The 17,002-nt window shown below is 49.9% G+C and overlaps 1 protein-coding gene across 1 annotated transcript in view; it reads right to left on the bottom strand.

The window, feature by feature from the left end:
* Positions 1-17,002, bottom strand: part of LOC104028017 (ankyrin repeat and fibronectin type-III domain-containing protein 1) — a 221,210-nt gene that overhangs the window by 189,194 nt on the left and 15,014 nt on the right. The window contains exon 2 of the mRNA XM_075718985.1: positions 8,263-8,456. Coding sequence (XP_075575100.1) covers positions 8,263-8,456 — 194 coding nt within the window. The remainder of the gene's footprint in view (positions 1-8,262; positions 8,457-17,002) is intronic.

The following is a 17,002-nucleotide window of genomic DNA, read 5'->3' as shown; positions in this document are numbered from 1 at the left end:
AGGCTGATGCCTCAGCTGCTGCGAGCAACACAAAAGGTCTTCCTCAGCACCAACACTAACGCATGGGGCTGGTGTAAAAAGGCCTGTCTGTTCCTGTCTTGCACAGGGGGTGGCACATTGCCCAGGTACTGGGATGAAGTCTCAGAGCCAGGAGTCTTCCTCTCATCCAACACAGAAAAGAGCACAGGAACCAGCACCACTACCCAGCTGAAAGCACAAGGCGTGCATCTTCACAAGCAAAGCTGTTTCAGGAGGGGGCCATATGCCCACCCTAAGTTCCACACAGATGCAAGACTGACACTCATCCAGACATTGTGGAAGGCCACCTAAAACATCCCCGTGAGTATTAGGAAAATTAATTCCAGAGTCCTGATCTGAGCTCAAATCCAGCCGCTTCCTTTCAGCTTCTTTCTTTTCCTCCTGTCCTGGTTTAGCCCCAGTTGGCAACCAAGCACCACACAGCTGCCCGCTCACCCTCCCCCCTCAGTGGGACAGGGGAGAGAATCTGAAGAGCAAAAGTAAGAAAACTTGTGGGTTGAGATAAGAACAGTTTAATAATTGAAATAAAATAAAATATTAATGATAATAAAAAATTGTAATGAAATTGTAATGTAAATTGTCTCTCTAATACTTCCTCTCTCAGCACAGACAGGCTGATGCCTCAGCTGCTGCGAGCAACACAAAAGGTCTTCCTCAGCACCAACGCTAATGCATGGGGCTGGTGTAAAAAGGCCTGTCTGTTCCTGTCTTGCACAGGGGGTGGCACATTGCCCAGGTACTGGGATGAAGTCTCAGAGCCAGGAGTCAAGAGACAATTGAAAACAACGGGGGGGGGGGGGGGGGGGGGGGGAGAGAACCCAGGAAAAACAATGATGCAATTGCTCACCATCCACCAACCGATGCCCAGCTCGTCCCTGAGTTGCGATCGCTGCCCCCCAGCCAACTCCCCCCAGTTTATATACTGAGCATGACATCATATGGCATGGAATAGCCCTTTGGCCAGTTTGGGTCAACTATTCTGGCTGTGCCCCCTCCCAGTTTCTTGTGCACTTTGTGCATGGGAAGCTGAAAAAGCCCTTGACTAGCATAAGCAGTACTTAGCAACAACTAAAACATCAGTGTGTTATCAACCTTATTCTCATACTAAATCCAAAACACAGCACTATACCAGCTACTAGGAAGAAAATTAACTCTATCCCAGCCGAAACCAGGACACTCATCTTCAGGGAGAGTTCACTGCTCTGCAGGGAAGAAACCCAGCTCTGGCTCACTGCTGTCCTTGGGGCTGGAAGCAGAGGAGTCGTCAAGTGAGGTGGGAGAAGCTGTCTCCTCCTGCATGGCTGAGATGCAACATCTCCTCATCTGACCACCAGGATATGTTCCCCAGTCTCACGGGTGTGTGAGTTGTAAGGAAAAACTATCACAAAAGGCAGTTCTTCCAGGAAAATTGCAGCTCCAGTTTCCAGTGAGCAGTTCCCCAGACAGAGTAAAATGGCTAATTTTACTTCAGATCTTAATCAAGGGACTCTTGATTCACATTTACAAGAAGTGAACAACAAATACTATGACCAGGACTAGAGAGGCCCTGCCTCCAGCCAGGTGGAGGAAAGGGACAAACGGCTTTACTGGACTGTGTGGATTCGATGGCCTGGCACATCAGACCCACAGGAGTATAAGGCTCTAGTGGACACTGGTGCACAGTGCACGCTAATGCCATCAAACTATAGAGGGGCAGAACCCATTTGTATTTCTGGAGTGACAGGGGGATCCCAACACCTAACTGTACTGGAAGCTGAAGTGAGCCTAACCGGGAATGAGTGGCAAAAGCACCCCATTGTGACTGGCCCAGACGCTCCGTGCATCCTTGGCATAGACTACCTCAGGAGAGGGTATTTCAAGGACCCAAAAGGGTACCAGTAGGCTTTTGGCATAGCTGACTTGGAGACGGAGGAAATTAAACAGTTGTCCACCTTGCCTGGTCTCTCAGAGGACCCTTGTTGTTGTTCAGGGCCCCATTTGAAATCATTCTTCTTCTGGGTCACTTGATAGAGAGGGCTTACAATCAGACTGTAATTTGGAATATGCAAATATGTGGGGTTGCTGAGGGTCAAAGAACAACAGGTGCCGATCGCTACCACAATGGTGCACCGACGGCAATATCACACCAACCGAGACTCCCTGATTCCCATCCATAAGCCAATTTGTCAACTGGAAAGCCAAGGAGTGATCAGCAAGACTCGCTCACCCTTTAACAGTTCCGTATGGCCAGTGTGAAAGTCTAATGGGGAGTGGAGACTAACAGTGGACTATCATGGCCTGAATGAAGTCACGCCGCCACTGAGTGCTGCCGTGCCAGACATGCTAGAACTTCAATATGAACTGGAGTCAAAGGCAGCCAACTGGTATGCCACAATTGATATCGCTAATGCGTTTTTCTCCATCCCTTTGGCAGCAGAGTGCAGACCCCAGTTTGCTTTCACTTGGAGGGGTGTTCAGTATGCTTGGAATCAGCTGCCCCAGGGGTGGAAGCACAGCCCCACCATTTGCCATGGACTGATCCAGACAGCACTGGAACAGGGTGAAGCTCCAGAACATCTGCAGTACATTGATGACATCATTGTGTGGGGCAATACAGCAGAAGAAATTTTTGAGAAGGGAAAGAAAATAGTCCAAATCCTTCTGAAGGCTGGTTTTGCCATAAAACAAAGTAAAGTCAAGGGACCTGCAAAGCAGATCCAGTATTCCTAAAAATAAAATGGCAAGATGGACGTTGTCAGATCCCAATGGATGTGATCAACAAAATAACAGCTATGTCCCCACCAACTAGCAAAAAGGAAACACAAGCTTTCTTAGGCGTTGTGGGTTTTTGGAGAATGCTTATTCCAAATTACAGTCTGATTGTAAGCCTTCTCTATCAAGTGACCCAGAAGAAGAACGATTTCAAATGGGGCCCTGAACAACAACAAGCCTTTGAACAAATTAAACGGTAGGTAGTTCATGCAGTAGCCATTGGGCCAGTCCGGGCAGGGTAGGATGTAAAAATGTGCTCTACACTGCAGCCAGGGAGAATGGCCCTACCTGGAGCCTCTGGCAGAAAGCACCAGGGGAGACTTGAGGTCGACCCCTAGGGTTTTGGAGTCAGGGATACAGAGGATCCGAAGCCCACTATACTCCAACTGAGAAAGAGGTATTGGCAGCATATGAAGAGGTTCGAGCTGCTTCAGAAGTGGTTGGTACCAAGCACAGCTCCTGCTGGCACCCCGACTGCCGGTGCTGGGCTGGATGTTCAAAGGGAGGGTGCCCTCTACTCATCATGCAACTGATGCTACGTGAAGTGGGTTGCACTAATCACACAACAGGCTCCAACAGGAAACCCCAGTCACCCAGGAATCTTGGAAGTGATCATGGACTGGCCAGAAGGCAAAAATTTTGGAATATTGCCAGAGGAGGAGGTGACACGTGCTGAGGAGGCCCCACTGTATAATAAACTGCCAGAAAATGAAAAGCAATATGCCCTGTTCACTGATGGGTCCTGTCATCTTGTGGGAAAGCATCGGAGGTGGAAAGCTGCTGTATGGAGTTCTATATGGCAAGTCACAGAAACTGCTGAAGGAGAAGGGGAGTCAAGTCAGTTTGCAGAGGTGAAAGCCATCCAGCTGGCTTTAGATATTGCTGAATGAGAACAGTGGCCAGTCCTTTATCTCTTTACTGACTCATGGATCGTGGCAAATGCTCTGTGGGGGTGGCTGCAGCAATGGAAGCAGAGCAACTGGCAGCACAGAGGCAAACCCATCTGGGCTGCAGCACTGTGGCAAGATATCGCTGCCTGGGTAGAGAACCTGGTTGTAAAAGTTCGTCACATAGATGCTCACATACCCAAGAGTCGGGCCACTGAAGGACCATCAAAACAAACAGCAGGTGGATCAGGCCACTAAGATTGAAGTGCCTCAGGTGGATCTGGACTGGCAACATAAGGGTGAATTATTTATAGCCCAGTGGGCCCATGACACCTCAGGCCATCAAGGAAGAGATGCAATATATAGATGGGCTTGTGATCAAGGGGTGGACTTAAGTATGGACAGTATTGCACAGGTTATTCATGAGTGTGAAATATGTGATGCAATCAAGCAAGCCAAGCGGTTCAAGTCTCTCTGGTATGGAGGGCGATGGCTGAAATATAAATATGGGGAGGCCTGGCAGATTGATTATATCACACTCCCACAAACCCGCCGAGGCAAGCGCTATGTGCTCACCATGGTGGAAGCAACCACCGGATGGTTGGAAACATATCCCGTGCCCCATGCCACCGCCCGGAACACCATCCTGGGCCTTGAAAAGCAAGTCCTGTGGCGACATGGCACCCCAGAAAGAATAGAGTCAGACAATGGGACTCATTTCCGAAACAACCTCATAGACACCTGGGCCAAAAAGCATGGCATTGAGTGGGTATATCACATCCCCTATCATGCACCAGCCTCTGGGAAAATAGAACAATACAATGGACTGACTGTTAAAGACCACTCTGAGAGCAATGGGTGGTGGGACATTCAAATATTGGGATACACATTTAGCGAAGGCCACCTGGTTAGTCAACACTAGGGGATCTGCCAATCGAGCTGGCCCTGCCTAATCAACTTCTACATACTGTAGAAGGAGATAAAGTCCCTGTAGTGCACAAAGAAAATATGCTGGGGAAGACAGTCTGGGTTACTTCCCCCTCGGGCAAAGGCAAACCCATTCGTGGGATGGCTTTTGCTTAAGGACCTGGTGGGTGATGCAAAAGGATGGGGAAGTCCAATGTGCACCTCAAGGGGATTTGATTTTGGGTGAAAATAGCCAATGAACTGAACTGTATGATGTTAATTGCTATATAATACTGTATATTATCTCTTACGGTTGGTATATGTCACATCAATGGTATTACAGTAAGAATCACCCAGCTTAATGAAGAATGAACTTTGATGAAACTGAGCAAAGTGCAGTAGTGTTGGAATCAGAGCTGGCTTCAGCATGCAAAAATCCAACACCACACACCATCTCTCCTGCTTTGAAAGACTGTGATGACAGATGGAACCCGAAGTCATGGACTAAATTAACAAAATGGACATTTTAGAGGGATGGCCCATAGATAAAGGGAATGATATCTGTGTGTATATATCAAGACAGGGAAAGCGGTGGTGATTAATTAGAATGCATTAGAAAGGGTAGGACCTGTGCATGACATAGATGGTATAGAATAAGAGGTGGATACTGTCCTGGTTGGGGTAGAGTTCATTTTCTTCCTAGTAGCTGATATAGTGCTGTGTTTTGGATTTAGTATGAGAATAAGGTTGATAACACACTGATGTTTTAGTTGTTGCTAAGTACTGCTTATGCTAGTCAAGGGCTTTTTCAGCTTCCCATGCACAAAGTGCACAAGAAACTGGGAGGGGGCACAGCCAGAATAGTTGATCCAAACTGGCCAAAGGGCTATTCCATACCATGTGACGTCAGGCTCAGTGTATAAACTGGGGGTTGGTCAGTGAGCAGCAATCGCTGCTCGGGAACTGGTTGGGTATTGGTGGTCGGCGGGTGATGAGCAAGTGCATTGTGCATCACTTACTTTGTATATTATTATTACTAGTATTATTATTATATTGTTATTATTACTCCTACTATTTTTACTTTATTTCAATTATTAAACTGTTCTTATCTCAACCCAGGAGTGTTTCTCACTCTTACTCCTCCGATTCTCTCCCCCATCCCACCAGGGCAGGGGGAGTGAGCGAGCGGCTGTGTGGTGCTTAGTTGCTGGCTGGGGGTAAACCACAACAATGAGCTTACCACCTCTCCCACAAACAGCCCTGCACCCGCCAAAACCTGGCACCCCTGGGGGCAAGCCTCTTCCTGAGGTGGCTCTGGCCATGTGTCCCCACCCTCGAATGGGGAGCAGTGGCACCTGCTCAAAGTAAATTCACAAGTTGTTTAAGGAAAGGATCTTCTCTCCCTCTTGAAACCCTGTAGCCCAGCTCTCATTCATAAGTACTTGTGGGAATCCTGCTTTACTCATCAGCATACCGGGGCTTGTTAACCTCCTGCGCCATGCACTGCTCCAGTCTTGTCCTGCTGTCCAGATACCACACCCTGCTAGCGGTGCGATCCTTGCAGCTTGAGGGTTGCTCACCCCTGCAAGCAAGGCCAGATCTTCTGCACTGGTCGAGGCCACCACTTCTTGTCCCAGGGCTCAGACAAATTTAGTGCTGTGTATTGCAGGTAAATACTGCCAAACCCATGATCCAGGCTGCAAGAGACTGATATAATAGCCAGGCAATGTTGAGAAAATCATCTTTCTTTTCCCCCGCTCCACGATAGCATGCTGATAGCCTTAATGAGTAGCTAATTAGCAGTACCTAACTGAGTATCAAGGAGCCAGGAAAAGAACCTGGGAGGATCTGGACAGAAAACATCTCCTCATTCATTCATCCAAGGCTCTGGCTATGGAGGTAGCCTTCCAACCTACAAGGGTCTTCATACTTGGCATCCTAGGCACCCTCCAGCCACAAATAAAACAACATCCCTAAACACTTGCTATGTGCAATCAGGGCTCTTCCTTACACTTGCTGTGCAGGGAGGGCTGTGCACAGGGTTTGCTCTAGGGTGGCTGTTCCATGGTGCACAAGCATGTCTGCACTCACATGAGAGGAGGCGTTTGCAGCAGGTGGTGATAAGGTTTGCAGTGGGTCTGACTCAACACTGGGACTTCATCCCACGGTCTTACACCAGCCTGCCACTCCCTCCCTCCATCTCCAGCACAGCTCCCTGGAAGCACCAGCACACCAACCAGGGACTTGCCAGGTGCTGAAGGGTGCTCTGGATGCCGTGCCCTCAATGGTGGATGCTCTCTCAGGCACAAGTCCTGCAAAGCACTTTGTTTTGCTCTCTACCAGGAGGCAGACCTCCACCATTTATTCAGGTCTGCCCTTGGAAACCATGACCCAGGAAATCCTGAGGGCTCACAAAACCTCACAAGCTGTCTTTGATTCCAAGCAATGGAGTTGCCTGCAATTACCTACCTACTCACAAGTGTCCCACTCCCTCACGTCCCCAGGAGTCAGCTACACAAGCTTTCCCACAAGTCTTCCTCCCACGCAGAGACCCACTCTAGCAATTTGATAGGCTGAAAGGAAAACCATGGGTCCTGCATGTGGCAGAGAGCAGTCACTCACATGCTGCAGCACACCCAGGAACACCACTGCGACGAGCGCAGCAGGACAGGCTCAGCGACGTGCCAAGATCCCCTCTGTGTACGAATTCTAGGAGAATTAGTAGCACCAGGAAATGAAACACAGCCTGCAGAGCATTAAAATTAATCCAGGGTTTGGAAAGCTGCTCTGCTGGGTAGCTTACAGTGATCTGACTGTGAGCAGGTTACATTTAAAAAAAAAAAAAAAATCCAAGGGTGCTCTTTGAAGGGAGCTGTTTTATAAGGATTTTATTTAGCACTGGATTGTCAGCCCTGGCTTGCAGGCCTTATCTTTGTTTCAGTGCTAATAATCCCTTTCTCCAACATTTTTATGGTCCCAGCATGATTCCGCTGGCACCAAAAGCACTGAAACACTTTGGCCATCAACGGTTTTGCCAATAAACTTGTTCAGAGCAGCTGGCCCAACCATATTAGTGTTTCATCAGATTAACACAAGAGTAAAACAACATGATAAAAACGCTCAGTTGACCTGAAGGCCAACACACACTACCAGGCTGGGGAGCATTTGCTACAGCGAATCCCTACCCCAGACCAGGACTGCAGGAAGAGCACAGCGGTGCTGCTCTCTGTTGTTGCTCCAGATGAAGACCAGCAATGAGTAGCCTGAAGGCACTTCACACCATAAAAGAGGCACTTTGGCCTGCCGCAAAGGCCAGAGAGCGACTGAGGCAGCAGCTCACCCCAGCATGGGTGGGCAGGAGAGGCAGCTCACCCAGAGGCAGAAGGCTCTGAGCATCAGCTCCCCTTATTGAGTGGCTTTCACGAGCAGACTCCACTTTTTCATCAGCATAATACAAAAGATGGGGAGGTTTAAGCAACAGGCTCAAAGAAAGGCCCAGAGAGGGGCAGAAAAAACCCAACCTCATCAAGAAGGGCCAGTTTTGGAGCAGGATAAACCCCACAGACTGGGGTTGGATTTATTTTGTTATTTGTGCCCCTGAAGCAGGAAAGGTTTGCTAGGATTTTGCAGGCCCCTGGCAGAATGGGGTGGAAGCTCACCCCAGCGCTGCAGCACTCACCAGCAGAAGGGACCGTGCAGCCTTTCTGGTGGTCAGAGGCCAAGTGCTTCTTGTACGGCTTCTGCTCCGGCATCTCCTCCCTGTACACCGTGGAGTCAAGGAGGGGAAGCCTGCTCAGGACTGGGGACTGCGGGATGCTGGGCAGTGTCCGGGACTTCCCCAGGAGCGGTCGCTGCAGCTTTCTGTCCAGAGACCTTGAGGGGAGAAAACACAGGACATACCCCTTTCAGTAGGTGAGATGGCTTCTTCAAGCCAGGACCCTTCTGTAACACACAATGCCGCCAATGCTGGACTGAGAGCATACAATCCTTCCCAACACCAAACTGCACCCTTCATTTGCAAAGCTGCTGCTATTTCAGTAAAGCCTTCTGTCTTCACCAGTGTATTTTAATTAGGATTTGCATCTTGAGCTGCAAGCCACAATCAGCATAAACAGCACATGAAGCATTGTAGCACCCACCCCACCTCAAAACTCAGATAATCAGAATTAAGCAAATAAACAAACCAGAGGGTTCAAGACTGAAATTAACAAATTCCCTTTAAGAGAGTTAAAAACCGCACTTAGCACTGGGCATCATCTGAGACAGCAGAATGCTTTTTGTGGTGGAAACCAGGTCACTCAAGGGTCCCAGGGACATGCGCTATGGGGAAGGTCCAGGCAGACTCACGCAGCAGGCACTATAGAGGTCATGAATGTGTCATGCAACATGTAGAAACACAAGTTCAAGGTCTCTATGGGGTCAAAACTCAACCAAGTCTGATGATGGGGCTCAAAAGCTGCAGGGGTGACCAAGATGCACGCCAGCGTGCTAGCAGTGTGACCACAAGCCTCCTTCTCCTCCAAAATCCCACAGCTGAGGCTCGCAGTGGGGTGTGGGAGGAGGTCCCCTTTCTCCTGCTTCACCCCGCAGTGTCCCTCAAAGGACAGTCCTCAGGTGCCGTCCTCGGGGCTGACACTGGCCCAGGCCATGCTGCAAAGATCCCAGAAATGTGATAAAAAGGAACAGATGCCCAGCACTGCCATGGTGTGAGGAGGTGTGGGTGGATCACCCTGTGCCAAGGGCTGCAGGCTGGGATCATCCCAAGGCTGTCCTGCCCCATCCCCCACTGTCTAAGCCCACACCTGAGCCTGACCGAGATTCCCAGCACGCCCCAAGGGGGCTCGGCAAAGGGTCCTTCCTCACACAAGGCTGTTCCCAAATCATAGAATCATAGAATTGTTTAGGTTGGAAAAGACCTTTAAGATCATCCAGTCCAACCATTAACTTAACATTACCAAGTCCACCACTAAACCAATTAAGGGTAGCGTAGCAATTTCATGTTTCCTTGCTTGGTGGCTCATACTGAATGGTACGAAACCTTTAAATTTCCATCTAAAATTCAATTCTTATCTCATTTATGCTCATTTGTTATCATGCCAATATTAACCTTTAGCTCAAATAATTATTCCCTGTCTCTGGTGTTTGCTCCCATGATTAATTTCCCTTACACCACAGTCACAGCCCCTTTTGGCCTGCATTCTTCTAGGCCAATTAAGGCAAATTCTTTCAGACTCCTCTCAGAAAATGAGCTTTCACTCCCCATGGTTGTTTCCACACCCTTCGCTTGCTCTCCCTCCAGCTCAGATCTGGCATCTTCCACCCATCCTGGAGCATCATGCAGATCTGAGCTCCCAGTGTGGATGGCAGGGCGAGCGCTCTGCCTCCCTGCACGTTACAGCACTAAATTTTATCCTATTTCCACTAAGCCAGTCCTCAAGGTCACACAGGGAGAGTCCATCATGCAAAAGCTCCTGCCCTGGGCAGCTGCCTGTCACCACTACATTTATTATGATCATTTTTCACTCCCTTTACAAATGTGACAGCAGCTCCTGACTGGTGTCAGCATCTGATGTAATTCACAGGCGAGCAGCAACACAGGGGCGAGGGCAGAGCTATGGCACTGTGCAGGGCTCCTGCAGGACCATAATGCATCAGGTGCACAGCAAGAGACGGGCAGTGCTTGGGTAGAAGGCAGGAGTCACAGCCACTGGGATCCGGGCAGCCCCTGTGCTCACCACCGGGGTCTCTTACCCAGACCTTAAAAGATGTGCCCATCAGAGCAGGGACAGGGATGACTTTTTGACATTTAGGCTCAGAAATTTATTAATTTCTGCATTAATTGTATTTGCCTTTGATTCCCAGGCAATGCTGCTTTGCTCCACAGAGCTGTCACTGAGCACTCTGAGGATGGGGACGGCTGCAGGGACAGCACAGCCCCAGCCCTGGAGAGGCACTGCTGCAGCTGCACCAGGCACACAGCACCATCCTGCCCACTCCAAGCCCCATGCTTCACTTGCATCAACAAGAAAACAAGCTACGCCAGGAGATACAGAGCCAGAATTAGCATCCTGCGTTGTTTCTATTTCAGTAAAACGTATGTACCTCCCATTGTAAGATATTCCACTGGCACAAGACAACAGGGCTGTAACTTAACACATCACTGTGCTGCATAAATAAGTCCTGGGCTCTGCCGGAGTTCAAAACATTCCTTTTTTTCTTGCATGTAAATCTCAGTGCTTTTAAACGTACCTGCATATAGCTCCATCACCTGCAGAACGGCATTAGCATTTTAAGTGTTAACATCCCTTTGTGCATACAGTGCCACTCACACAAATCACATAAGGGTAAAAAGGGAAGAATTCACACCCTTAGAGGAGCAATTTTTAAGCATAGCTGCAATGGTTTATATCAGAAAGAGCAAAGCAACTAGAAACCTGTTTAGATCTGAAATCTGAACTCGAATTCCCAAGCACACTTTGGCTCCATGAATCTACCATCTCATGCACAACTCCAGAGGCCTCAGCAGCAACTGTCAGCCAGAACCTGATGCCACTAGGAAGTCACATTGCATCTGTGTATGCTTCCCAAGCAGGCTCCATAGCTACATGTTATCAAGGATGCCACATCCTATTAGTAAAGATCCCTGATGGAGTGTAAAGCTGTTAGAAAAGCCATAATCAACACTGTTACAGCCTATATTTAGCTGCTGTTCAGCGTTTTGGTAGAAAGGAGAGCACATAATCAAGTCTTGACAAGGGTTGAAAAATCCTTCTGGCTGCGTGCGAGAGCTCAGGCGGGAGCCCAGTGACAGCTCCATCACTCCCAGTCTGCAGACAGATGGGGAAATGTGAGAATAGTCACTAGGGCCAGGTCCCCTGCCACCAGCCCTGGGGACAGCCGCAGGGCACAAGCTGGTTGTGCCAGGCAGGGTGCAAGCCCAGCAGACTGCTCCAGCACCCCCCACCCAAGCCACATCCAGTGACACGAGGAGGACAGGGGTACTACTTCCCCAGGCTTTTATGGAATGCAAACAGGCTAACACAAAAAAACACTGTGACAAAAAAAGGCAAAAAAGAGAGGCAAAACATATCTCAAAAGATATACTGTGTCTGGCACCTTCCCCATGGTGATGTCCTTACGGGAACGCTTCTCCATCACCCCAGGGAAAGAGAGGGGAAGGGCTGAGCAGAGATAAAAAGAAGGGAGGAATAGAGAAAAGGCTAATGGAAGTTAAACCAGGGAAAGCCAGGTGCTGCATCCCTCCTGCAAGCAACTGCACGCCCTGCCCCAGCCTGTCCTCCCTGCTTATTTCAATTGTGGGCAAAGCTGCTCTCTGGAGGGCACCTCCCAGCCCAATCTAGAGAAGACAGTCTCCAGCTTATCCAGGGGAAGGATGGAGGAGCCGCTATACCAGCCACAGCAGAAACCCAGCAACACAACGCAGATAGCAAGCAGTAGGGAAAAAATAACCCTAAACCCACTACTCTCACAATCCAAAAAGGACCCCAATATACCTCACCGATTACATGATTTCCCAGGGAACTGAGCAAGAAAACCTCCTGCACATCTGGAAATGCCTGAGGATGGTGACCCTCCAGAGATGTCCCATCCCTGGGAAGCGGGAAGCCCTCGCCCTGCCACAGTGCTCAGTCCCAGCAGCTCTCAAACCCAAGCGTGCACTGTGCTAATCCAGCTCCCTGCAGTCTTCCCAGAGCCAGGCTGCTTGTGGAAAATGGGAAGGAGGGATGGAGGTTAAGCCAGGGAGCAAGGCTAAAGAGGGAGAGGGGCAGAAGAGCAGGGCACCAGCTGCTCTGGACCTTGTTTGGCTGCTCCAGAGCTGTGGCTTGGTGAGAGCCATATGCCCTGACACGCAAGGCCATTTCCAAGCTCTGAGGGGGACAAAACATGTCCCAAAGAGCTCACAGCCCCAAAAGGCAAATAAGGCTTCAAAAAAACAAGATGGAGAAGCCAAATGGCTGCTCCTCCTCCTGCACAGCATTTCACAGGTAATTGTGGGTGGCTCCTCTACAGCCTCAGTCAATTAGTTCACTAAATCTGCCAAGCAAAGCAAGCTTATAAAGCTGAAGGTTTGCGGAAGAACGGCTAAATGAGGTGCTGAGATTAGCCTGGGACTATGGAGGATGGCAGGGATAGGGCCCAGGAGAGCCTGGTTATTGGAAAGGGACACCACTGCCAGATCTTCCCAGCCAGTGGCTGTTCCTGCCTGTAACATACTGCTCAGCCTGCTCCTGCAAGGAGGTGTAACTTAGCAACCTGACCTTAAAAACTCGGCAAAGGTTTCAGCTAGATTCAGGAAAATGAGAGATGCTACAAGCCAAGAGGAGCAATTACCCACCACAACCCTCTTGGACTGGGGCAAGGGCAGATACGCCTCTGCTTGGGGAGGAGGGCAAAAGCGGTGTGCACCTCCTCCGCAGCCTGAACCGCACAGCCTCTTACCACAAGCAATGGCTGCAAAATTGAAAAAAATAAACAAAACACCCACATCCATTCCCTGAAACAGCTTGCAGAGACCTAGCTGGGTGTAAGGTGACAGGCACAGGGGGACAACACGTATCCCAAAGAGCTCACAGGCCCAAAAGGCAAACAAGGATTAAAAAAAAAAAAAAGGTGGAGAGGCCAGGGCAGGAAGAGATTTCCCAGCAGTGCTCACCTCCATGGTGCAAGGTTCATCTTTTACTGTCATCTCCGTGGTGCCTCAACCCACTTTCTGTCCATGCCCAGGGGAGAGGCAGAGCCTGCTCCTGTGGGAACGAACCAGGAGCAGAGCTGGATCACAGACACCCCACCAGCTGGGCTCCGGGCCCTGGCCAGCTCAGCTCCCAGAGCCCGAAGCAAGGCATAGCTGTGCATCTGGCACCCCAGGAGCGCACGGTGCTCACCAGGTGCGAGCTCTGCTGCAGGGAGGCTGTGTGCCATGACGAAGAGGAGATGAGCAGCGATTTCTGCGATGCTCTCCTCCATCCCTGTCTGTACCACAGCAGGAGACAAGACAACATCTACCTGCAGCTGGTTTCTGCAGAGTGACTTCACAGAAAAAGAAAGCAGCGGGAGGAGAGGTGAAGCAGGGGAGGGTGCAAGTGCCTTAGAAGCTGTTTCTGGACAGAAGCACAAGGCAACAGTGGCAGCAGCCTCTGGGACACAAGTCAGTGTGGTCCGTGGCCCAAAGCAGCAGCAGCACCCAACTGAGGGCAGGGCGTGAAGTTATAGGGGATGGCACAGCAGTGGGGAAGCCTAGAGTAGGCATCCGAGAGGAAGTGATACAACTGGGCAAAATACAGGGTGGCCTTGAAAACCAAAGCCCAAGGATTTAGGAAGAGCATAGTCTTTGCAGGGCATCCGCACGTGTTCAAATTACCATAGTTTGCTCTGGAAACCTTATCAACTGTTAGCAAACCTGTGACTCACTGGTACTTTTCCAGTGACCCTGTGAATTGTAAAGCCAGAGAAAATCACTGAGGAATCTTCCCTTCACATTCAAAAAACACCCAAACAGAAATTCTTCTTTTCTCACTGCCCAGAATATATATCAGAGTTAACTATCCAGCAGCCAACGCAGAAGCCACAGACCCACACCAGTTCTCATCTCACAGGCAGTGAGCAGCGACCACCCACCACTTCCTTGTAGCAGGACCCCCTGTTGCACAGAGCCACATTTTTAGCAGCAGAGAGGAGCAGCTGACACCACCAAGGGAGGCAACCATTTTAACAGAGAAGCCTGAGCATCACTGCACGGGACAGCCAAGCACTGTGCACAGTCCTCTCCCCACCCTGCACAGCTGCCGGGCAGCTCTTCTCCATCACCTGCAAGGTGCTGCTGCCATGTCCTCCCCTGTACCCAAGAACATCCCTGGAGCACAAGAAGTTCAGACAGTCCTAGTGCTGCACTGGGGACCACACAACCATGCTTGGTTACTTTCTAACCATTTGGGACTGGAGAGGAGGCAGCAGCAACCCTTTTGCTGCCTGCACAGAGCACAGCTGGTATCCCCTGTGCAGGTGGAGTTCAGCCATGAAACACCTCTCTCTTCCCAGTTCAAGCCAAGGCTCCACAAAACTGTCTTCATGCTGTTAAAAGGTAACAGGGGTTGAACAGCGAAGGATGATAGCTGAAAACAGCATCTTTTATCTGGCTGTGAAACAATTTCAAAGCAAAACAAAAAACAAAACAACATTCAGCTTGCAAGTTCAGAAAAGTTAAAAATAAAAACAAAACAAACCATGTGAAGCTATAAAAATACTTTCCCAAGTTCATGATAAATATCATGATTTCCACCAGCTGGTCTGCAAAAGCCTTCTCTCCTGCCATCTCTCTGGCTTGAAGTGCATCTCTCCAGCAGGGGCCATCACCCAAGCACTGAACAAAACACCACCCAGCATCAGGGGAATAATTGCTCCTCTCCCTGCAAAACTGCATTTCAATTAGGACAGGTGACATGGGCTTCAAGGGCCCCCGGGAGGTGCAGGAGAGGAGGTTGCACACCCCATGTGCCAGGAAACACAGGGAGCGCCTCAGCAAAACATTTCAGAAGAGCTACTTGGAGGAGGAGCATTCAGCACCCATGGCCCCCTCCAAGTCCAGCCGTGCCCCAAGACACAGCCCTGCTTTCAGCACCCACCCTGCTGGGCTTGGTGCCAATTACTAAATTTCCCAGAAAAAGGCCAAAAGGCCTTTTCATGGCAGCAGCTGCCTGCTGATCCCTGAGCACTTCGGTGTGTGACAGCCGATGTCGCACCTGGCGACTGCCGACACTACTGACAGCCTCTCACGCACCGGGCATCTACTCAGTGATAAAGACCTACTGTCGCTCTGCCAGCACTCACCCCCTGGCACCATCCCATCAGTCCAAGCTGGTCAACAGGCAAAGCCACCCCCGGATGGCCAGCCTCACACACTGCTTCAGCGAAACAAGGTAAAAAAATACTAACATTTCACATCAGTAGTTCTGAACCCAAGCACCATGGATGTGTTTTATAGCAATGCTTCCATTTCAACATTTACTTAAATGTAATTGTTAAAAAGGGAAAAGGAAATACCTTGGGGCCAGACAGTGCCATTCATTTATTCAAAGTATGTTGGTTTCTTCATTAAAAGAACCTTTCTTTCCGGCTCTGTTGCAGGCAGCGAACTGAATCCCCAGCCAGCAGGGAGCTCTCCCCAGTCCCCCACAGGGCCTTCCCCAGCTCTCATGCACCCCGCGGGGGCCCTTGCCACCCTGCCCTGACCAGACCCCAGTGCACAGACATGCTCTGTCCCTATGATGCCACAAGACCACACCCTCCATGTCCCTCAGAGGAGAGGAGCCCTGTGCACCCTCTTGCCCACCTGCTACACTGACCTGAATACAATTAACAGGGGCAAAGCAGGCACTGGGCCCCCGGGAGGGCTCTGGCAGAGATGCCCAGCCCAGACCTGCTGGAGTTGCACCTCCTCAACAAAAACAAAGTCCAAAGACAGAAATTCCCCAGGGCCAGGGAAAGAAACAGAAACGTTTATGGAGTGTGAACATTTATCCTGCTCACAGAGTTCTCTCTGATAAATGGAGAAAGAGGGCAGATGAAGGTGAACACATGAATCCCAGCACGACAGCAGAACAGGCAACCATCCTCCCTCACGGCAGCTCGAGAGCCTGACCTCTGCACCCTCAGGGACCAGTGTTGTGAAAGTCCCAGGGTCCCCGCACCTGTAGACAGGCCCTGGTATCCAGGCACCTGCGAAGCCAAGAGGATGGCCAAAGGCATCTGGGATGCTCCTCTGGGAACAAAAGAGGCTCATGGACCACTCTCCAAAAGAAAGAGGCCTGAGGTTGCACTCCCCACCTTACTAAGAAGGTTATTTCAGATGAATTAGGAAGCTTACCTAAAGATCCTGCACACTGAAACTCAGCCCACCAGCAGGATGCTGCCCCCCGGGACACACCAATGACTCAGAAACGGCCAGCCCCAAGGCAGGGGAGGGATACAGCATGTTTGGGATGCAGCCACTGCGCAACAGGCACATTACGTCAGAGGACAAATTGGCCCAGAGAAAAGTAATGCAGTTCCTCGCTTTAAATGACAAACATTTCAGTTCCACATCGTTATTAACCATCGTTAATTAACCATCGTTATTAACTGATGTTTAAAGATGGGGGAAAGCAGTGATGAGAAGGTAATATGTGACCTGCCAAGGGTGGGGACAGAGCAAAAATCTCCCACTTCCCAGCGTCACAAGACACTGAACCACAGACGCTGTGCCCTGGCTCCTGCTTTTCTTTTGTGGTGATTACTCATCTCCTGTTTGCCCTTGAAAAATTTCAGAGACAAAAAGCTAATGAAGTGCAGGTAACACAGAAGACAAGCATCCTGTCTCAAACTTTAAAAGGTTGGCTAACTTGCAAGATAAATACATAACTGCC

Source organism: Pelecanus crispus, chromosome 11, assembly GCF_030463565.1.
Source record: "Pelecanus crispus isolate bPelCri1 chromosome 11, bPelCri1.pri, whole genome shotgun sequence".
Taxonomy (NCBI): domain Eukaryota; kingdom Metazoa; phylum Chordata; class Aves; order Pelecaniformes; family Pelecanidae; genus Pelecanus; species Pelecanus crispus.
Note: the sequence above shows the minus strand (reverse complement) of the source record. Positions and strands in the feature narration are given on the sequence as shown.